At 30.0% G+C, this 26,483-nt stretch overlaps 2 protein-coding genes across 3 annotated transcripts in view; both read right to left on the reverse strand.

Moving 5' to 3' along the window:
* Positions 1-3,902: 3,902 nt before the first annotated feature.
* Positions 3,903-26,483, reverse strand: part of LOC145263219 (uncharacterized) — a 53,090-nt gene continuing 30,509 nt past the window's right edge. For both annotated transcript variants that reach the window (XM_080120303.1, XM_080120304.1), the window contains exon 2: positions 3,903-5,354. In XM_080120303.1, coding sequence (XP_079976429.1) covers positions 3,998-5,308 — 1,311 coding nt within the window. In that variant the 5' untranslated portion in view covers positions 5,309-5,354 and the 3' untranslated portion in view covers positions 3,903-3,997. The remainder of the gene's footprint in view (positions 5,355-26,483) is intronic.
* LOC145263220 (uncharacterized) lies at positions 7,447-15,713 on the reverse strand. Its single transcript, XM_080120305.1, has 2 exons — positions 15,449-15,713; positions 7,447-8,899 (listed from the first exon to the last, which is right to left on the reverse strand). The coding sequence occupies exon 2, from the start codon at positions 8,851-8,853 to the stop codon at positions 7,543-7,545; it is 1,311 nt and encodes a 436-aa protein (XP_079976431.1). The 5' UTR covers positions 8,854-8,899; positions 15,449-15,713; the 3' UTR covers positions 7,447-7,542.

The raw sequence follows: 26,483 nt of genomic DNA on the forward strand, positions 1-26,483 counted from the left end.
AAATATACATACATCACACATACAAACAAATAATTACCAAAATATACATACATAACACATACAAATAATTACCAAAATATACATACATAACACATACAAATAATTACCAAAATATACATACATAACACATACAAATAATTACCAAAATATACATGCAAAATACATACAAACAAATAATTACCAAAATATACATACATAACACATACAAATAATTACCAAAATATACATACATAACACATACAAATGAATTCCAAAATATACATACATAATACATACAAACAAATAATTACCAAAATATACATACATAACGCATACAAATAATTACCAAAATATACATACATAACACATACAAATAAACAATTACCAAAATATACATACATAACACATACAAATAAACAATTACCAAAATATACATGCATAACACATACAAGTAAACAATTACCAAAATATACATACATAACACATACAAATAATTACCAAAATATACATACATAACACATACAAATAAATAATTACCAAAATATACATTCACAACACATACAAATGAATAATTACTAAAATATACACACATAACACATACAAATAATTACCAAAATATACATACATAACACATACAAATAATTACCAAAATATACATACATAATACATACAAATAAATAATTACCAAAATATACATACATAACACATACAAATAAATACCAAAATATACATACATAACACATACAAATAATTACCAAAATATACATACATAACACATACAAATAATTACCAAAATATACATACATAATACATACAAATAAATAATTACCAAAATATACATACATAATACATACAAATAAATAATTACCAAAATATACATACATAACACATACAAATAAATAATTACCAAAAAATACATACATAATACATACAAACAAATAATTACCAAAATATACATACATAACACATACAACTAAATAATTACCAGAATATACATGCATATACATACAAACAAATAATTACCAAAATATACATACATAATACATACAAATAAATAATTACCAAAATATACATACATAATACATACAAAAAAATAATTACCAAAATATACATACATAACACATAAAAACAAATAATTACCGAAATATACATACATGACACATACAAATAAATAATTACCAAAATATACATACAGAACACATACAAATCATTACCAAAATATACATACATAACACATACAAATAAATATTTACCAAAATATACATACATAACACATACAAATAAATAATTACCAAAATATACATACATAATACATACAAATAAATAATTACCAAAATATACATACATAACACATACAAAAAATTACCAAAATATACATACATAACACATACAAATAATTACCAAAATATATATACATAACACATACAAATAATTACGAAAATATACATACATAACACATACAAATAATTACCAAAATATGCATACATAATACATACAAACAAATAATTACCAAAATATACATACATTATACATACAAACAAATAATTACCAAAATATACATACATAACACATACAAATAAATAATTACCAAAATATACATAACACATACAAATAATTACCAAAATATACATACATAACATACAAATAATTACCAAAATATACATACATAACACATACAAATAATTACAAAATATACATACATAATACATACAAATACATAATTACCAAAATATACATACATAACACATACAACTAAATAATTACCAAAAAATAAATACATAACACATACAAATAAATAATTACCAAAATATACATACATAATATATACAAACAGTTACCAAAATATACATACCTACACATACAAATAAATAATTACAAAAATATACATACATAACACATACAAATAATTACTAAAATATACATACATAACACATACAAACAAATAATTACCAAAATATACATACATAACACATACAAATAATTACCAAAATATACATACATAACACATACAAATAATTACCAAAATATACATACATAACACATACAAATAATTACCAAAATATACATACAAAATACATACAAACAAATAATTACCAAAATATACATACATAACACATACAAATAATTACCAAAATATACATACATAACACATACAAATGAATTCCAAAATATACATACATAATACATACAAACAAATAATTACCAAAATATACATACATAACGCATACAAATAATTACCAAAATATACATACATAACACATACAAATAAACAATTACCAAAATATACATACATAACACATACAAATAAACAATTACCAAAATATACATGCATAACACATACAAGTAAACAATTACCAAAATATACATACATAACACATACAAATAATTACCAAAATATACATACATAACACATACAAATAAATAATTACCAAAATATACATTCACAACACATACAAATGAATAATTACTAAAATATACACACATAACACATACAAATAATTACCAAAATATACATACATAACACATACAAATAATTACCAAAATATACATACATAATACATACAAATAAATAATTACCAAAATATACATACATAACACATACAAATAAATACCAAAATATACATACATAACACATACAAATAATTACCAAAATATACATACATAACACATACAAATAATTACCAAAATATACATACATAATACATACAAATAAATAATTACCAAAATATACATACATAATACATACAAATAAATAATTACCAAAATATACATACATAATACATACAAACAAATAATTACCAAAATATACATACATAACACATACAACTAAATAATTACCAGAATATACATGCATATACATACAAACAAATAATTACCAAAATATACATACATAATACATACAAATAAATAATTACCAAAATATACGTACATAATACATACAAACAAATAATTACCAAAATATACATACATAACACATAAAAACAAATAATTACCGAAATATACATACATGACACATACAAATAAATAATTACCAAAATATACATACAGAACACATACAAATCATTACCAAAATATACATACATAACACATACAAATAAATATTTACCAAAATATACATACATAACACATACAAATAAATAATTACCAAAATATACATACATAATACATACAAATAAATAATTACCAAAATATACATACATAACACATACAAAAAATTACCAAAATATACATACATAACACATACAAATAATTACCAAAATATACATACATAACACATACAAATAATTACGAAAATATACATACATAACACATACAAATAATTACCAAAATATGCATACATAATACATACAAACAAATAATTACCAAAATATACATACATTATACATACAAACAAATAATTACCAAAATATACATACATAACACATACAAATAAATAATTACCAACATATACATAACACATACAAATAATTACCAAAATATACATACATAACACATACAAATAATTACCAAAATATACATACATAACACATACAAATAATTACCAAAATATACATACATAACACATACAAATAAATAATTACCAAAATATACATACATAACACATACAAATAATTACCAAGATATACATACATAACACATACAAATAATTACCAAAATATACATACATAACACATACAAATAATTACCAAAATATACATACATAACACATACAAATAAATAATTACCAAAATATACATACATAACACATACAAATAAATAATTACCAAAATATACATACATAACACATACAAATAATTACCAAAATATGCATACATAACACACACAAATAAATAATTACCAAAATATACATACATAACACATACAAATAAATAATTACCAAAATATACATACATAACACATACAAATAAAACTAAAAACAAATATTACGTACACATAATTGAACGATTTTTTATTAAAAATTAAAAAAAAACAATGTAATTTAAAAGTTCCACTTTGTTTTATATTTTCAAATTTATTTTCAATAAAATAATTTTAAAATTTCAATTCCAAATTTTTCATCTTTTTTTACAGTAACAAAAATTTTGTTTTTGAAAACAAAAATGCGTGGATTCCTTTTCAGTAGTTCCTCGAATTTGTACAATGTTTTGCTGGGAAAAGAAAAAATTCCTTTTTCCAAATTACAAAAATAAATCTGTCCAAATTCGTCAAAACAGAAATCACCGAAATTTTCTTCTTTTTTCAGCAAATTAATTTGTTTTCCGGTTGGATCAAAACAAATCATTTGTTGATAATCTGGATTTGCCCACCACAAATTCCCACTTAAGGGATCAACACGAATCCGAGAGAGAAACCTTATTCCCCCTTTGGGTCCCTTAATTTTAAAGGTTTTCATTTTGTTTCCTTCTTTTGTAAACGAATGAATTTTGAAATCCGACAATTCACAGACAAAAATGGTTTCATTTGTTGAACACAACGAAGAAAACGATTTTTCGGTTTCTATAATTTTTTTCAATTCAAGAAATGGAGAAATGTTTACACGTTTAAAAAATAACATTTTTTTTTCACCTTTACCACAAACAACAAACGTATGGGCGGAAACTGAACAAATATCCAACGGTTTGAATTGTCCATTTCCTATATGAGTAAGTGAAAATTCAATTACAATTTTTCCATCTTCATCAATTTCTGTCAGAGATTGATTTTCATAATCGCTGATAAAAACATGTTGATCATTTTCACTAACAACAATTGAAGATATCGATTTTGATTTTGGCAAATTCCACTGAGTTCCTTTAATCGCTTTCTCGGCGGGAAGTGTCTTTCGGGTGCAAAAGACAGATCCAATGTCTCGGTTTAGCAATGGTTGTTGCATTGCTTTCTGCCACCAATTAGGTAATGAGAAGAAAAATTCATATTCCTTCCTTGGTCGCATCCATTTATGATGTCCCATGGAAAGTTTGGTGTCCAACTCTTTTAAATCATGAAGGATATCGCCATCATAGTGATCTTCACGGATGAATAAATGTTCCAGATTTCGATGACATCTTTCGATTTCTTGCAGAATTCTTTTACTCTCATACAAAATTCTCCGGCATCGTTCCACCTCTTCTTCCATTCCTCTTTCCATTTCTGCGATCAGATCGGAAGCATCCTGTCTGGCCTGTTCCACAAGATCTTCGTAATTCCTCCAGATTTCCACACATTTCCGATGACATTTGTCCTTTAATTCATTTTTGTATTTCAAAATACTTTCACTCGAGGCTTCCACACTCGTCTGAAATTCTGATATTTCTCGATTCAGTTTCTTCCGCAACAGTAGTTCCATCATTTCTTTTTATTTCTGATCGGTGGCCAACGTGAAAAGCAACCAAACACTGAAAAATATATAAAAAAAATAAATTTAACGGATGCATATCTCCCCCACTTTGTCCTTTTTTTAAATCTTTTTCACCTAACAATTAAAATATTGTCACTTAGATATTTCACACAAATGTACTTAGATAGGTTTTGTATTTAAATGTTTCTGATAAAATCCGATAAAAGGACGAATGTGATTTTGACCAATATTATCACAAGTACGTTTGAGAAGTTTTTCCACTGGACAAGCAGAAAGGCCTAGCATATAGCATTCTTTCATAAAACAGGGGCGCGTCTGAAATGAATGTTTTTGCTTAAGGATCAACTGAACCATGATACTTGAGTTTTGCATTTTAGAATTTAATTCAAGCCATTATACCAAAATAATTTTATAAAATCAACAGTAGATTCTCTACAGTGCAATATAGACTTGTAGTGTTGTAAATAAATGAAGACGTAAAACAAACCTCTTTCCAAGGATTTATTGAACAAAATTCACAGCTATTAAAGCAAGAGAGAAAGAACTCAGTCTTTAAAAAAAGGAACGCGTGCAAAATCCACCTGAAATACGACTTCACATTTTTTTAAACAATAAGAACAAAACAATTTGCACTCTCTCACGTGATTGAGAGCTAGCTTATGATTGGACAAGCCAGGAGGAAATGGATTTAAAATCTCGAATCCTGAGAATTAGCTCCTGCCTGTACTGTAACAAGTGTTGACTGCTATAATTGCGCTAAAACGTAGAAGTTAGTTTTTTTCATAAAATAGATTGGATCCCCTAGGGTATGAATATTGTTTAAAACAGTGATCCTATGTCTGGTACCATAGTAAAAAATAGGCGGTCCCGCATTTATAAGAAGTGATGACCAAATTCTGTTGTTCTTATACTGTTGAAGAATTGCTCCACCAGAAAGAGAATAAACCCCAATAGAAAATCTAAGGCGTCCTGACTTTATATTGTCATCGCCAGAAACTAAGCTGTTGCGACTGTCTTTCACTTGACTCCTCTGGTTTTGTGGAGAGGGGGGACTGCTGCACGGGCAACAGCTATCCTCCCGTATCACCCTGCCCAGGTTATGTAGCTCCACTGCTACACAATCGTCTCTCGAGATGGATGGTTACCAACAACTATATTCATATGACACACACACAGGTAAATAATTACCAAAATATACATACATAACACATACAAAAAATAATTACCAAAAAATACATACATAACACATACAAAAAAATAATTACCAAAAAATACATACATAACACATACAAATAAATAATTACCAAAAAATACATACATAACACATACAAATAAATAATTACCAAAAAATACATACATAACACATACAAATAAATAATTACCAAAATATACATACATAACACATACAAATAAATAATTACCAAAAAATACATACATAACACATACAAATAAATAATTACCAAAAAATACATACATAACACATACAAATAAATAATTACCAAAATATACATACATAACACATACAAATAAATAATTACCAAAATATACATACATAACACATACAAATAAATAATTACCAAAATATACATACGTAACACATAAAATAAATAATTACCAAAATATACATACATAACACATACAAATAATTACCAAAATATACATACATAACACATACAAATAAATAATTACCAAAATATACATACATAACACATAGAAATAATTACCAAAATATACATGCATAACACACACAAATAATTACCAAAACATACATACATAACACACACAAATAATTACCAAAATATACATACATAACACATACAAATAATTACCAAAATATACATACATAACACATAGAAATAATTACCAAAATATACATACATAACACATACAAATAATTACCAAAATATACATACATAACACATACAAATAATTACCAAAGTATACATACATAACACATACAAATAAATAATTACCAAAATATACATACATAACACATTCAAATAAATAATTACCAAAATATACATACATAACACATACAAATTATTACCAATATATACATACATAACACATACAAATAATTACCAAAATATACATACATAACACATACAAATAAGACTAAACAACAAATATTACGTACACATAATTGATTGATTTTTTATTAAAAATTTAAAAAAAAACAATGTAATTTAAAAGTTCCACTTTGTTTTATATTTTCAAATTTATTTTCAATAAAATAATTTTAAAATTTCAATTCCAAATTTTTCATCTTTTTTTACAGTAACAAAAATTTTGTTTTTGAAAACAAAAATGCGTGGATTCTTTTTAAGTGGTTCCTTGAATTTGTACAATGTTTTGCTGGGAAAAGAAAAAATTCCTATTTCCAAATTACAAAAATAAATCTGTCCAAATTCGTCAAAACAGAAATCGCCGAAATGTTCTTCTTTTTTCGGCAAATTAATTTGTTTTCCGGTTGGATCGAAACAAATCATTCGTTGATAATCTGGATTTGCCCACCACAAATTCCCACTTAAAGGATCAACACGAATCCGAGAGAGAAACCTTATTCCCCCTTTGGTTCCCTTAATTTTAAAGGTTTTCATTTTGTTTCCTTCTTTTGTAAACGAATGAATTTTGAAATCCGACAATTCACAGACAAAAATGGTTTCATTTGTTGAACACAACGAAGAAAACGATTTTTCGGTTTCTATAATATTTTTCAATTCAAGAAATGGAGAAATGTTTACACGTTTAAAAAATAACATTTTTTTTTCACCTTCACCACAAACAACAAACGTATGTGCGGAAACTGAACAAATATCCAACGGTTTGAATTGTCCATTTCCTATATGAGTAAGTGAAAATTCAATTACAATTTTTCCATCTTCATCAATTTCTGTCAGAGATTGATTTTCATAATCGCTGATAAAAACATGTTGATCATTTTCATTAACAATAATCGAAGATATCGATTTTGATTTTGGCAAATTCCACTGAGTTCCTTTAATCGCTTTCTCAGCGGGAAGTGTCTTTCGGGTGCAAAAGACAGATCCAATGTCTCGGTTTAGCAATGGTTGTTGCATTGCTTTCTGCCACCAATTAGGTAATGAGAAGAATAATTCATATTCCTTCCTTGGTCGCATCCATTTATGATGTCCCATGGAAAGTTTGGTGTCCAACTCTTTTAAATCATGAAGGATATCGCCATCATAGTGATCTTCACGGATGAATAAATGTTCCAGATTTCGATGACATCTTTCGATTTCTTGCAGAATTCTTTTACTCTCATACAAAATTCTCCGGCATCGTTCCACCTCTTCTTCCATTCCTCTTTCCATTTCTGCGATCAGATCGGAAGCATCCTGTCTGGCCTGTTCCACAAGACCTTCGTAATTCCTCCAGATTTCCACACATTTCCGATGACATTTGTCCCTTAATTCATTTTTGTATTTCAAAATACTTTCACTCGAGGCTTCCACACTCTTCTGAAATTCTGATATTTCTCGATTCAGTTTCTTCCGCAACAGTAGTTCCATCATTTCTTTTTATTTCTGATCAGTGGCCAACGTTAAAAGCAATCAAACACTGAAAAATATTAAAAAAAAAAAAATAAATTTAACGGATGCATATCTCCCCCACTTTGTCCTTTTTTTAATCTTTTTCACCTAAAACAATTAAAATATTGTCACACAAATGTACTTAGATAGGTTTTGTATTTAAATGTTTCTTATAAAATCCGATAAAAGGACGAATGTGATTTTGACCAATATTATCACAAGTACGTTTGAGAAGTTTTTCCACTGGACAAGCAGAAAGGCCTAGCATATAGCATTCTTTCATAAAACAGGGGCGCGTCTGAAATAAATGTTTTTGCTTAAGGCTTAACTGAACCATGGTACTTGAGTTTTGCATTTTAGAATTTAATTCAAGCCATTATACCAAAATAATTTTATAAAATCAACAGTAGATTCTTTACAGTGCAATATAGACTTGTAGTGTTGTAAATAAATGAAGACGTAAAACAAACCTCTTTCCAAGGATTTATTGAACAAAATTCACAGCTATTAAAGCAAGAGAGAAAGAACTCAGTCTTTAAAAAAAGGAACGCGTGCAAAATCCACCTGAAATACGACTTCACATTTTTTTAAACAATAAGAACAAAACAATTTGCATTAGTGTTTCCTTTACATGAAAATATAACAATCTCGCCCACTTGTAAAAGAGATTGTAAATAGTGTTTTTTTTATAAATCCAGTCGCTGGACTCGTCTGCGAATTCTGTTAGATTGGCGTGGAGGTAGAAGGACTGGTGGTCCTCTGGGAAGGTTGGTTCTCGGGGCTCGGACTATTATAGTCAAATTCACTTTCTGTATTAGGTGTAGTAGTACTAACGGGACTTGTTTCGGTCAACTGGGTCGGATCTACATTTGCAATGTCGAGCTGAATACTTTTAGCAGGATTTTGAGGTCTATCAGAGCATGGAAAGCGAGCTAGATGTCTCAGTACTACTGAATCTTCCCAGCCATCATTATGTCATATTCTTGCATGCGTAGGGTTAGCTTCGAGGAGTTCCACTACCTTGACAATCGGGTCATATTTGCTCCTGTTACCAAACCGTTTTAATAATACCTCCCCAGGCTCACAGAGCCAAACTGGTAAAGCAGTACCAGTAGAAGAGCGCCTTTCAAAGTTGAACATGCGTTCGTGAGGATTTGCATTTGTAGTCGTGCACAGCAGGGAGCGAATAGCTTTTAAAACATCCTGCAGAACATCCTTCCAAGCGCTAAGAGGTAATCGTCTAGATTCCAGAGCTAATAACAGAGTATTCCAAATAATGCTGTTGTAGCGCTCGCATTGACTGTTGTCTCTTGGGTTGTATGCAGTAGTGTTGCTGGATTCAATTCCAAGTCGCGTCAAAAAATTTTTGAACTCTTCCGACATAAACAAAGTTCCTCGATCGGAATGGATAAATGACGGAAATCTGAATATGGAGAAAATATTCGTCAGGCACTGGATTGCGGTTTGCGAAGAATAATCGTGACAAGAGAAAGTAAAAGGAAATCGACTGTATTCATCGATGACAGTAAATATGTAATGATATACTGTCGAAGATACCGGGACAGGTTCTTTGTAATCTATGGAGAGGCACTGAAAGGGAGCAGTAGAACGGATCAGTGTATTATTAGTAGAATCGAAGACTTGAGGTTTTATTTTGGCACAAGTCGTACATTCAGATACCACACGCCGGACTTCATCAATTGAATATGGCAAATTTCGTGATCTTACAAAATGCCAAAAGCGCTGTACTGATGTATTAATGAATTGTGTAGTAACTTTAGTTCCTTCGAGGAAGAAGCAGCAGCACCACATACTCTCGATAATGCATCAGCAACAATGTTTTCACTTCCGGGATGGTGTTTTGTGTCATATGACAACGGGAGAAGCTCCATTTTCCACCGTATAATTTTATCATTTTTAATTTTTCCTCGGTTAGCTGGTTTAAACATAAAAGATACGGCTTGCTGGTCTGTTACAATAGTAAAGTGCTTCCCAGCAAGGAGATCCCTCCATTTTCGGGCGCACTTGACTATGGCATAAGCCTCTTTGTTGACTATGTGATGTCGTATTTCAGATGAGTTTAGCAATCGAGAAAAGAACGCTACATGCCTCTCAGCCTGTAAGAGAGTGCCTCCGATAGCCTTTTCTGAGGCATCGGTTTCAATAGTAAATGGTAATTCATCATCAATAACTTTTACAGATAATTTGGCAACGTCTTTCTTAAGTTTTTCAAAGGAATTGATAACTATAGGAGACATAGGAAATTGTTTATTTTCGACCAGTGGACGAATTTTGTATGAATACTTATGTATCCATTTTGCGTAGTTCGAAAACATACCAAGACACCTCTTTAATGAATCTGAACCGGAAGGAGAAGACGTTTGTAAAAGAGGTTTTAAACGCTCAGGATCTGGTTGCATAGTTCCGTTACAAATTTGGTATGCAAGCAAATTGATGGAATAAAGTGAAAACTTTGATTTTTCTCGGTTTATTTTGAGGTTATATGTCGAGGCAGCCTTTAAAAAACACTCCAAATTAACATCATGTTCCTCTTGAGTTTTACTGCAAATAGTAATATCATCTATATATGAAAAAGTTCCAGATAATTTGTTGTCAGAAATGAAAGAATTCATAAACTGTTGAAAAGCAGAAACCCCATTAGTGACACCCATGGGTATTCGTTTGAATTGGTACAAATGATTTCCAGCTTGAAAGACCGTATAGAAATGATCTTTGGGACAAATTTGATTTGGTAGTACACTTTGGATAAGTCAATTGTACTAAATATAAGATATTGGGCTATTTGGTTCACGAGACCTTCAATCCGAGGTACTGTTTTTAATGAATAATTATTTTTCTACCGTATTGATTTGCGTAATTTTTGGATATGATACTATTTGCTACATGACAATTACATAGGTACCATTTGTTTGACTTGAAATTCAGTATTTTGCTACATGACAATTACATAGGTACCATTTGTTTGACTTGAAATTCAATATTTTTTCGTTATTATATAATAGAAGCACCGAAAAACTCGAGTTGAACATTTGGATATCGATGTAAGGACCAAGTGTTAGCTCCAATAAGGGGGCCCCCATCCTTTCTAAGACCTTCGGCCGAAGTAAAATGATGCCGACCTTCTCCTCCCATGTCTAAGAGGTTTTTATTCATGATTTACGTTCGGAGGACATTTTTTGTTTTTTTTTGTTTTCATTTTTGAAAAATTCCGAGGAGAGACAATTCAAGAAGTTTATAACTTTTAATGATTCTTTATTATACATGCCACATCAATACGTAATAATGTTTCCACCTTAAATGCGTTGATTTAAAATATCACTAATGTATATAATCACCACACATTATTGGTGCCCGGAAAACTCGTCCCGAGAAAACTCGTCTCCGGAAAACTCGTCTCCGGAAAACTCGTCCCTTTTCGCTAGGTAGGAAAACTGGTCCCTTATTGAATAAATATCGATTGAAAACACATTTTATGATCATTCTTGAAGGAGATATTATTTTTTTAAATAGACTATAGCCCCCCCCCACTAATATTTTTTAAAAATATTTTTACTTGTTTAATGTTTTTTTGTTTTTTTTTTGTTTTTTTTTAAATAAAATCGATTTTCTAAGTGTCCGTTTTCTACCTAACTGGCTAAGTTCTTAGTGGTTTCACTTCTTTTAAAGCGTTTATTATGTTCATACAAAGTTAATTACAAATTTTTTTTTTTGTTCTTATTTTAACGATGTTTTTTGGAGTCATAAAAACAATAATAAAAAACAAAACCAAAAAATTAAAAAACAGGGAGCGATTCGATTTTTCGTTACTTTTTTGTTTTGGTTTTTTAATTATGATAGTTTTTTTTTGTTTTTTTTACAAGGGTGTCACCACTTATCAAGGCCCAGAGGCCACTCGAGGATAAGGGTTAATAGGTATACATTAGTCATTGTGATTTTAGCATAGTAAACAGTGGGAATTTTTAAACTTGGATTACTTAGGGGGACGATTCAATTAGAACTTGTTCACATTGGACTTTTTTTTTTTTTTTTTTTCATAGGTATCAACTCATTATCAAGGCCAAGAGGCCACTCAAGGATAAGGGTTAAAGAGTGTACAGTAGAAATTGGACAATATAATAATCATTAGTAATGAAAATTTGTTAAATTTGATAACTTATATGGAACGGCTCATCAAGAACTTATTTACGTTAGACTTGAAGACAACCATATTGTAGTCAGCCGGAAAGCAGGAAAACGGAAGACAATTCCACAGGCGTGCAGTTGCAGTACTGCAGTTCTTATAAAAAAGCTTTCTTCATGGAATCTACGTTTAGGTTTAGGCACAGATAAAGAGTGGGGGGAATTATTGATAGTGTTTACAGCTGGACGAGTGTTTCTTGTGAAAGTTTTGAGAGGGGGGGAACCATAGATTGAAGCTCAGTCGAACACTTTCCATGAAAATAACGATACATCAGAGACAAACTCGCAACATCTCTTCTGTGAGATAAAGGTTGCAAGGAAGAGAAAAGGATATCTCCTACTAGTTTTTTTTGTTGTTATGTTTTTGTTTTCTCTCATACCAAATGCACTCATGCGTTATTTAAAATTATAATTTTATCAATTATCAACATTTATTGTCGTCCTGTCAAATTTTGCAAAAATTAACTAATAAATTAAAAACGAAATATTTTTTTGGCGCGAGAGATGCCATGTGCTAACAATCTCTCGTTAACTAATTTTTAATTTTTACTTCAAAATTCTAAAATCAATCATTAAGAGAAAAAGTAATCACTAAATAAATTTATTAATCAATTTTATTGAAAACTCCGCTATCGTTTATCAAGAATCTTTTTAATTTCATTTTTTGTTGGTTGTTTTTCGGAGGGTGATATAGTTTTTACCCCCCACCCCACTCTCTATCCCTCTCTCTAAATTATATTTTAAAAAATATTAAAATTTATTATTTTCTTTTTAAAACCAAATCTCCCTCAGTAATTTCTTTAATTTTCTATATAAAAAAAGCGGTCTCGTTTATGAACATAATAACCGCTTTAAAATAAGTGAAACCACTAAGAAATTAACCAGTTAGGTAGAAAACGGACACTTAGAAAATCGATTTTATTTAAAAAAACAAAAAACAAAAAAACATTAAACAAGTAAAAATATATTTTTTTAAAATATGGGGGTTATAGTCTATTTTAAAAAACAATATCTCCTTCAAGAACGATCATAAAATGTGTTTTCAATCGACATTTATTCAATAAGGGACCAGTTTTCCTACCTAGCAAAAGGGGACGAGTTTTCCGCGCGCGACACCAACCCCCTCACCGCCCTAACCCCCAATGTAAACAGAATTTTTGTGAAAAATAAAACAGTTCTTCTGCTCGGTGTATGCGGCGCGTTACTTACGGTAAAACGGTGAGGAGGGGGTGGGAAACGGTAAGTTAAACTGCAGAAGCACCTTTTAAATGTTGTACAAGTTCTGTCATTGAATAACCCCACCTCCAAAATCAACAAAAAAATGTTTTGTAAACCGCTCGTGAAAACTAATTTTTTTTTTTAGATCAATTAAAAAGCATTAAAAAGTACGTAACACAGAAACATGAACCACATTTTGTGGTTTTTTAAAACTTTCTTGTTATTTCAAATGTCTTCTTAAAACTTTTCCCGCGATGTGACAAGCCACCTTACTATGCGCATCCATGCGCAAACGCATCATGTAAGAATAGCATAAACGGTGGCGGTGAGTTGGCACAAAATAGTGCGAGGGTTCAGGGGGTAATACCATGCAAACGGTAAATTTGCGACGGGTTTGAATATCAGATTCGTTGTCAGCGACCCAGAAAACGTAAAAAAAAAAAAAAAAAAAATTATTGGTCGTTGTTCTGTTGTAGTTAAAATAAACAGGGTTTGTATTAGTACACATAGATTCGAAAAAGTTGTCAAAAAACAAATATATAAACAATAAATGTTATCAAAGGCAAGATAAGTTACTTTTCTACCAAACTGGATATATTTTTTGTGTTTTTATTCAATGTAACATATTTATTCAGCTCGAAAAACATACAGTGTTTACCGATGTATTGGAAAATTCAAGATGGCGTCTCACACCCTCTTTAACACCGTAAGTTTGGGAAAAGGTGTTATAAATAAAAAACACTATACAAAATACTATTAAAAACCCGCCGAATATATGTCAACCTATTTCACGGTAACATATATTGAGCGAGTTTTTAACAGTATTTTATCCGGTTTTTTATTTATAACACCTTTTCCCAAACTTACCGTGTTAAAGAGAGAATCAGACGCCATCTTGAATGTTCCAATACATCAGTAAACACTGTATGGTTTTCGAGTTGAATAAACATGTTACATTGAATAAAAACACGAAAAATTTATCCAGTTTGGTAGAAAAGTAACTTATCTTGCCTTTGATAACATTTATTTGTTATATATTTGTTTTTTGACAACTTTTTCGAATCTATGTGTACAGTAAAACAAACCCAGTAAACATTTACACACATTAGAGTGGTTGGTGTTTAAGATAATATTTACCAAAAAAATATATTTTACTTACAGTTTCTAGACGATTTTCATCGCAGTTAGAGAAACATCGAATAAGGCGTTAAAGTTATCGCGTGTGAATGAAACACGTGACCATTACAAACAATTTGATTGGATGATACATAAAACAAAATGAAACTGTTTTGTTTTTGTTTTGTTTTTTTCCGTGAAAATTCGTAGAACAAAAGTTGATAAACAAGTTTATCAAAAAAATTTAGCACTCACCCCACAGTGCAACGAGCGAAAGGGAGGTGGATTGGAGGAGAGATGTTTTATCTACAAACTTGACTTTTTAGCCCGTTAAATTCGGGCAAAAGTCCGTTGACTTAGGTTGAGTTCTTACTAGGTACGTGCAAAATGAATGCCGATGCTCAAAATGTATAAACATTTTGACCTTTCCCTTTACTTAAAAATTCACCAAAAATTAGAAAATTAACCAATTTTAATGAAAATGTTCAGTATTTATCAAATAATGATCACGGAATAAACATTTTTATTTAAATCTTTGTGTAAATATATTATTTCGGTTAAACAAAAAATACCTTTACTAAAGTTATGGTTTTCAGTAGTAAAAAATTAAAAAAAAAAAAAAATGCATGGATTTCTTTTGAATTTTTTTTTTTTAATGAAAATTAAGCATCGTTTTTTTTTTTACATGGAGTTCACCACTTATCAAGGCCCAATGGCCACTCGGGGATAAGGGTTATTGTGTGTACAGTAATCAATGGGATAATGTAGTAATAGTATTGGAGAATTGATAAAGTGTCATTACTTAAGGGGGCTGTTCATCAGGAATTTGTTTGTGTTGGACTTGAAGACATCCAGGTTGAAGTCGGGAGGGAAACAGGCAAGCGGAACAGAGTTCCACAGGCGTGCAGTTCTAAGAAAGAAGCTTTGTTCATGGAATCTATGTTTTGATTTAGGCACAGATAAGGAGTGGGGAAAATTATTGACAGTGGTTTCAGCTAGTCGGGTGTTTTTTGAAAAAGAGAATGGAGCTCAGACGAGCACTTGCCATGGAAATAATGATAGAACAAAGACAGGCTCGTTACGTCTCTTCTGTGGGAAAGAGGTTGCAGGGTAGAGAAAAGGGCATCCCCCACTAAACCACAAAGTCTATTTTGTACTCTGTCAAGGCAGAATAGGCTGCTTTTAGCAGCTCCTGCCCAGATGTGGCAGCAGTACTCCATCCTTGGACGTACTTGGTTTTTATATAGATAGAGAATTGCATCAGTAGTGAGATATCTTCTGGAGCGGTAGAAGGATCTCACCATTTTCCCAGCGACCTTGGCCACAGACTTGATGTATGTGTTCCATTTAAGATCAGGAGTAAAGGTCAAACCCAGAAGCTTATCAAAGCATGGGGCCTCTCCTAGACGAGAGCCATCTATTTCAATTGATGCCAGATGGGGATCAGAGCATTTATGATGTAGAGATAGGAGCTTGGTCTTAGATGCATTAAAGGTAACCAGCCACCTCTTCCCCCACTGTACCATGCGCTCAAGATCAGAGGAGAGAGAATCAGAGAGAACATCATCATTTACGGCCTTTGATGTGTTGCCATAGATAGTCGTGTCATCAGCATAGATGTCAACGAAAGATTTTAGTATGTGTTTTGGGAGATCATTGATGTAGATCAGGAAGAGAGTTGGGCCCAGTATGGACCCCTGAGGGAATCCAGCATTAATACTGTGGGCCTCTGATTTTTGCCCATCAACCACTACTCTTATGAGCCTATCAGAGAGAAATGATTTAATTATCGAGATAACATTTCCAGTTATACAGTAGCTGGAAATCTTGTGTAGTAGGCCTTTATGCCAAACCTTATCGAAGGCCTTTGATATGTCAAGAGCAATTGCCCTAGAAATGAAGCCTTTGTCGAGAGATTCGCTAATCCATGAGATATAACCGTTAGCACATCTGCTGTAGATCTAGCAGAACGGAAACCATATTGCGTGTCGCTAAGAAGGTTATTTCTGCTGAGGTTGTTGACTACTTCTCTATTTATTGTGGATTCCAGCAACTTACTCATGACACACAGGAGACTTACTGGTCTGTAGTGAGAGGGAGATGACTAAATCATAACAATTAGAAAAAAAGTGCATGGACTTCTTTATGCTTTCTTTTTTTTTTTAATGAAAATTAAGCATCGTAAATCATAACAATTAAAAAAAAAAGAAGTTTACTGGAACATTACGAAAAAAGCCCCTAAAATCCATATTAATGAATTCAATATAACCCGAATAAAAATTAATTTCTCAAACTACCGATATTACCATTGAATTAAGCATTGTTTATTTAATATTTTCACACACAAAAAAAAAATATAATTGCAAAAAATAGTTCTACTTTTAAAAAAAAAAATTACAGGTTTCGCATAATTTTTATATGTAAGATTCTAATATTTTCCTTGCTTGCATGAATGTGAAACTTTCAGTATAACAATTTTTACATAATCTTGAAAAAAAAAATTATTTTAAAAACAGGAACATAGAAAATTAATTAAATTAAAAAATGGTAAAAGTGATACAAACGCTCAGGATAGGAATGTACAGATGCAGGTCTGGGGGAAAAAATAAAAATAAAAAAAGCACCCCCTACCTCCCTTTTAACTACATGATACCATATTCAGACTGCTTTTCAAGTGTCTGAAATTTGTGAGAGAAAGCTTTCAGATTTTAGATGAGGGGAACAATTTTAGGGAGTCATCTATAATATAAAAGCGAAAATATGTGTGTGCACTTTTTCTGTATGTCCACAAAAGGCTTTTTTTCAGTGGGTGGGGAGATCGGTCGGTTCACTCCTTCTTTAAACTTTTTATATGCTGTCTAAATCATAATATCTACGACTTAAGAACGGGGGTCCAGTCTTTCTATAATTTGCCCAACTTTTAGGTGCTATTTTCGATATATATTTTGATCGCCGTGTCTTCGTTACGTTTTTCGGTATAAAAAAAGTGAATGATGGGGCAGGGGAAACAGAAGCTGGCTTGCAGTGCAAATTGCATCAAGGTCAAACATCACGTGACTTAACTTTCTTCCACCTGTCAATTTCATTTATAAACGTTAAATTAAGACAGCTTTCACTTCCTGTCCCCTTGGTTAGGCGTCTGGGGTTTTCCCCTATCGTTTCCCCCTTCACGTCAAGGCTTCGGGGTTTAAGCCTACCTTCCTACTAAAATTTTTTTTTTTTAAAGATTTTAGTTGAGGGGAACAATTTCAGGGAATCATCTATATATATATATATATATATATATATATATATATATATAAAAGCGAAAATGTATGTATGTATGTATGTATGTATGTATGTATGTATGTTCGCTTTTCCTCGATGACCACGAAAGGCTTCTTTCAAACAAGCGCTTGCTCGCTTCACAACTTTTTAAAACTTTTTATATCATCTATAAATTGTAATATCTACGAATTATCCACGGAGATCGCCTCTCTATTTAATTTTATTCACTTTCAAACCTTAATTATTCCACATTTCCCGCATCGGCACGCGTTACATTCGGTATAAAAAAAAGCAAAACTTGACTCTAATCACAGGCCGAAAGCCAGTTTGTTCAATGTCGACTTCATCATATCGAGATGAGGGAGCGGCTTTTTAAAAACAAACAAACCCATTTATTCAAAACTGTCCCGCACAAAATAACTGCTGAATACCTAATCGCCGTCACGTCAATCAAAAACGCGCACCTGTTTTTTTAAAACACTTTACTATTTTCCAACTGCGCGTCGTCAATGCTTTGGCTTTTTTTCACATACCCTGAAAAACACCCGGGCAACGCCGGGTACCCCTCGCTAGTACTTTCATAAATCAGAGTCCATTTTCTGTAGGCTGTTTTTGAACCTAGTCAATGACGGGTATTTTTGCTAGTCTGTAAATATAAAAGCGAAAATGTATGTATGTATGTGTGTTCGTTTTTCTGTATGTCTACAAAAGGCTTTTTTCAGAGAAGCGGTCGGTCGGTTCACAACTTTTTAAAACATTTTATATCACATATAAATCGTAATATCTCACAGTTAACAACGAAGCTAGCCTGTCTATTTAATTTGCTCGATTTCAGGAAGATAAATATTCAACATTTGTCGCTCGCCGCATGTGGGTTAGTCTTTTTCCTATAACATTTTGGGAAAATAAAAATAAAAATAAAAAAAGCATTCCACAGTAAATGAATACCATCCTGCAGTCAAACCTGACCTCATTAACTCATTAAAACGGGCACCTTCCAAATCCAAGTAATTAAATAAATTCAAAGGTGTTTCCATTAGCATCTCGCGGTGGGGCAATGGTTAACGTCGCACGTTTTTTTTTTTTCACACTTTAATTTACAACTTTGCCTCAAGGGTTTGGGTTCGATCCTCATACTTACCTATCAAAACATTTTTTTCACCCCCCCCCACTCCCGGAGTTTCCACACACACTTCCAAACACCCGGGCAACGCCGGGTACCCCTCGCTAGTCTATATATATAAAAGCGAAAATGTGTGTATATATGTATGTGTGTTTGTGTGTCTGCTAAAAACTTTCAACAGACATGACGAAAATTCACAAACTCTGTATCATATTGAAGCCCCATCCTTCGCTTGAAAAATATCGAAAAATTGGCCAAAAACGTTAATTTTTTCACCCCGAAATCAACAATTTTCGACAGGGGACGGGTCAACAAACACGGTCTTCTCGTGATGACGACCAGTTCTACGCATGTGCCAGATGACGTCATAACCTGATTTACTTTAAATAGTTGAAAAACTGACTAAATTTCATGTACGTTGCGTTAGGTCAGTTGATTAGCGCGTTGGTTCATTATCTAAACGTTTTGGATTCAAATCATGGTGTGAGATGTCTTTTTTTTTATTTTTTCGATTTTTAAAATTTAAATATTGAACCAGTGTTATTTAAGCCATTTTTCACGTAACGTTCGTTTTTCTGGGTTTTTTTACTTCGCTTATCCACCCCCAACCACACACCCCAAAACACCTGGATACCCACCGATTTTTTAAATTTTAATATCGAAACAGGCTTATTTAATCCATTTTTCACGTGTTCGTTTTTCTGTTTTCATCGTTTGTTTGCCTTACGTTAGTTTTTTTTGTGTTTTTTTTTCGATGTTTTGATTACTCCCCGCTTAAGTTTTAACGTTGTTTTCTTTTTTTACTTCGCTTATAACAAACAAACCTGGTCATTGACGTCGTCGTCATCGTAACACTCAACGACTTCCATGCGCGCATCTGTCAATTTGGTTCTTACTAAAATAAATTCAAACATCTTTCAGTAACTCATTCTGGCTGGCCGATTTTATTTTCAAACTTCGGATTCTATCCTACCCCCCCCCAGTTTCTTTTTTATTTAACACCACACACACACCTCCAAACACCCGGGCAACACCAGGTACCCCCGCTAGTGTATAATATAAAAGCGAAAATGTGTGTGTGTGAGTGTGTGTGTGTGTGCCTTTTTTGTGTATGTCTGCCAAAGGTTTTTGGGGCGGTTACTCTTTCTTAGAACCTTTTATATGCTACCTAGATTATAATATCTACAATTTACGAAAGGGGGAGGTGTGTATCTTTTACTTGGGCGATTTTTACCTGCTAACACTTGTGCTTGGGACATCCAGAAAGCAACGAGGTTTGATCAATGCAACAAAAACCTGTCATATCAGACAGTTGTCGCCAACCTGATAGGTGCTGAACTGTCATCTAAGTTTCAGCCTCTGTCCCACTGACGAAATGTAGCATCTCTCTGCCTGTTCTACAAGTACTTTAACAGTGAATGCTCCGACGAACTGCAAGCACGCATACCCCTTCGACGTAAATACTCCCGACAAACCCGACAAGCAGCTAAATCCCACCCCTTCACAGTAGAGATCCCTAGATGTAAGATTGCTTTTTCTTAGTAGTTTCTTCCCCAGAACCGCTAGATTTCCTTCCGGGTTCCTGCTTCCCCAACTGTACTAATATCAGAAGTTCAAATGTAACGTGAACCAACATCTTGCTGCCTAACTCCTCACATAGTACCCCTGTAGACTATCATTGATAGTAGCCCCCTACATCAAAGTGGCAATGTGACTTGTTTGGAGTGAAAATGTAATAAAAAAAAATTTTTTTTAATTTTGACACGCCCCTAATTATGGGGGAGGTTTTCCCCAACATTTTGGGGGAAACGCAGACACTGGCTTGCAGCCAAAGTTAAGTTTCCCGTATGGCGTGATGTTGACCTCATTAAATTCACGCACCTGTCATTTAAATTTGTGGGTCAGACCAAAAGCAAACGTCGGGTTGCTCAAAATATGGACCATTGACGTCAATTGGTTTATGAGTTACCAGGTCGAGAAAGTCCATAAAAGTGAGATGGTAAACAAAACAAAACGACAAACGGAGAGAGAGAGACACAGGCGACGAGGAACTGACTGTCACGTTTGCAACCCACCCCTCTCCCACTGTCTTCCCCACCGCCACATTGTGTGTATATGGAATATTTCGTAACAATAAACGAAGTCTGTTTTATAACAAGGTGTCTCGTTATTCATTGATGAATGAATCAGCTGTCATTTCGCACACTAGACGATTACCAACAGACATACACGTAACACTGTCGTATATAAATATAAATAGTAAAACCGGAAATTTACAATAGAATTTAAATTGCAAATGAAATGAATTACTCTTTGCCATTACCGTCAACTAAACCTTTTTTTTTTTGGAACCAGGTCAAAATAATTGACAGGAATGCAAGATCGAGATTCAGGTAACTTAAAGAAGCAGCACATATGCTAAAAATAAAAAAAAATTACTAAACAGACCAAGCTTAGAAATTAATAGCATTTGGGAACATTCAATTGTAGGAAAAACAAAAATTAAACACTCTTTAAATTTCGGCAGTGGAGGAGGGATAATACCCTATCGATCTTTATTAAAGTTGCCTCCCCTGTGTTAACCAATTTTTTTCACACATACAAAACCACAGCCATAAAACAGAGACTACAAGAATACAACAACCAACGTGCCTGAAGACGGTGAGTGGTTGAAAAACGGTGTATACTTTACGTCCAATTTTGAACCATGTTTTCGGACAGTTGTACTGGGATTGGCTTCGAGCAAGGCTCTTAATTGATCGTTATCAACATCTGATAGCTGACCACTGCACGCATCGTCTTCAAGACTCTCGTCACCGCCACAAAATTTCTTAAAACACCATTGTGCAGTGCATTCAATAGTGGGTGATGATGTTGATGTTGCAAGCTATCCCAGCAGCTTTTCGGCCTAGCTTGAATTGAAATAAGAAAATCGTACAAATTTGCTTTTTCTTCCATTTTGTATTCAATGTTCTGACAAAAAGGGGTAATTGTTTTAAAACGATTGTTTTTTAAACAAGTAGATAGAACGAAAAACTCACTTTAAAATAATATATACAGTAAAGGTATTATAACGAAAACTTATTTGAAAATACATCATTTGAAATCAAAATTAAAAATTCCGCAAGAACTTTCTTCTCAACCTAATATAATTTACAGGCAAATAATTGCGTATATAAACGATCATGTCAACTCAACAAACTTTTCACAAAAAGAGAATACGAAATACGTTTATTTAAAACAAAACTCTTACGTAAACGCACCATTTTTAATCGCATAAACATCCTCAAACACCTTTCTATGTTTGGCTTCCTAACCACTGAATTATCGTGCTTCACTTCTTATCTTGAACGTTATCTTATTTTCCTGTCGAGTAACCTTTAAAACAATGAGATTACTTATGACTACCAAGTATTCGTATTCAAACAATAACCTTTAAACATGTTTGCAATGAGAGGCACGAAGAGAAAAAAGTCACGTATTAAATAAGATTAATTCCGTAATTACATATACATATATATATATATATATTTAAATATATATATTACATTATATATATACTTATTACATTATATATATTACATTATATATATACTTATTACATTATATATATTACATTATATATATACTTATTACATTATATATATTACATTATATATATATATACTTATTACATTATATATATACTTATTACATTATATATATATATATACATATATATATACTTATTACATATATATATATATATATACTTATTACATATATATATATATATATATACTTATTACATATATATATATATATATATACTTATTACATATATATATATATATATATATATATATATATATATATATATATACGTATATATATATTACCTATATATATATTAATATATAGATATATAATATATATATTAATATATATATATATATTATATATATATTATATATGTATTATATAAATATTATATATATATTATATAAATATATATTATATATGTATATACTATATATATAAATTATATATATATATATTAGATATATATATATATTATATATACATTATATATATATATTATGTATATATATTATATATATTATGTATACATATTATATATATTATATATCTATATGATATATATTATACGTATGTTATATATAGCTACTATATATATATCATATATATATATTATATATGTATATTATATATATTATATTTATACTTTGTATATATTATATATGTATATTTTGTATGTATATTATATATATTATATATATATATATTATATATGTATTATATATATTATATTTTATATATATACTATACATATTTTATATATTATATATATATTTTATATATTATATATATATTTTATATATTACATATATATTATATATATTATATAGATATATTTCATATATTATATATATACTATACATATATATATTATATATTTTATATATTATATAGATTATATATATATTATATATAGTATGTATATATATTTATATATACTATCTATATTATATATATATTTATATATATTTGTATATATATTATATATTTATCTATATATATTATGTATTTATATATATATATTATATATATATTATATATTTATATATATATTATATATTTATATATATATTATATATTTATATATATATTATATATTTATATATATATTATATATTTATATATATATTATATATTTATATATATATTATATATTTATATATATATTATATATTTATATATATATTATATATTTATATATATATTATATGTATATTATATATTTATATATATATTATATATATTTTATATATATTTTTATATATATTATACATTTATATATATATTATATATATTTTATATATATTTTTATATATATTATACATATATATATTGTATATATATTATATATATATAATATATATATTATGTATATATATATTATGTATATATATTATATATCAATATATATTATATACAATATATATAATATATATTATGTTTATATATATTATATATATATTATATATCATATATATATAATATATATATTATGGATATATATATTATGTATATTGTATATATACATATTATATATATTAAATATGTATATTATATATATTATGTATTATATATATTATATATTATATATATATTATATATATTATATATACGTTATATATATTATATATACATTATATATATATTACTTGTATATTATATATATTATGTATACATTATATATGCATTATATATACGTTATATGTATTATGTATACATTATATATACATTATATATACGTTATATATATTATATATACATTATATATATATATTATTTGTATATTATATATATATTATATATATATATTATATTATATATTTATATATTATATATTATATATTTATATTATATATATGTATTATGTATATTATATGTATATATATTATATATGTATTATGTATATTATATGTATATATATTATATATATTATGTATATTATATGTATATATTATATATATATTATATATATGTATTATATATATGTATTATATTTATACTATATATCTGGTGTATATATATTATATATAATATATATAATATATATTATATATATTAAAGATATGTATTATATATATTATATATATATTATAGATATTATATATATTATAGATATATATTATACATATTATATATACATATTATAGATATATAATTTATATATTATATGTATATATTTTATATATTTGATATTATATATATATTATATATATATTATATATTATATATTATATATTATATATATTGTATATATAATTTAAATAAAACGATAAATATTTACCGATAAAGGTAGGGAGTTCTGCGTCATACCTCAAGACATATACAATCACCTTGCGCTCACACACCTAAGCAACGGCACCTTACCAGTTACTGGCATTACATCCACACATATCGAAAGCAACATCAACATCTCATGGACTAACGTATGCAGAATTAGAAAACTCCCTTACAAATACAAACAGAACTTCACTACTAAAAATAGCATACTCCCCACTTTTTACCACCTCATCAAAACACACAAAAAATCAGCAACCCCACAAATTAGTCCAATAGTTCCAAGTATTTAAAGAACCTTTTATAAAATCTCTTGGTTACTCTCTCAACTACTTAAACCTTTAGTCTCCTCCTTCCCGGGACATGTCAGCAGTTCCGATGAAGTACTCCGCCGTCTAAACACCTTCCAACCACAACAACTAAAACAAGGTAAATACGCCTTTAGCCTCGATGTAGTTGCCCTCTACACCACAGTATCTGCACACTCAGCAGTAGATCTAATCACCGACCACATCTCCTTTTGCAACTTACACTGCTTCGGCCTCACTCCCTCAGTCATCCACAAACTCTTACTTATATTAGTAGACAACACATACTTCACCTACCAACGTCAAACATATAGCCAAATTATAAGACTGCTCATGGGTTCCAGCCTCTCAGAAATACTGGCCATCTCATACATGGACAGACTTGAATGCCGAGCCCCCAACACGTGCAACTCGGTCATATTCCTCTCAAGATATGTCGATGATGTCCTGATCCTCACATAATCACGTGCTGATGCTGAGAACATCTATGCCATATTCCCCGATACCGACCCACACATAGAATTCAC

Source organism: Euprymna scolopes, chromosome 38, assembly GCF_053919585.1.
Source record: "Euprymna scolopes isolate OS-2025 chromosome 38, ASM5391958v1, whole genome shotgun sequence".
NCBI classification, from domain to species: domain Eukaryota; kingdom Metazoa; phylum Mollusca; class Cephalopoda; order Sepiida; family Sepiolidae; genus Euprymna; species Euprymna scolopes.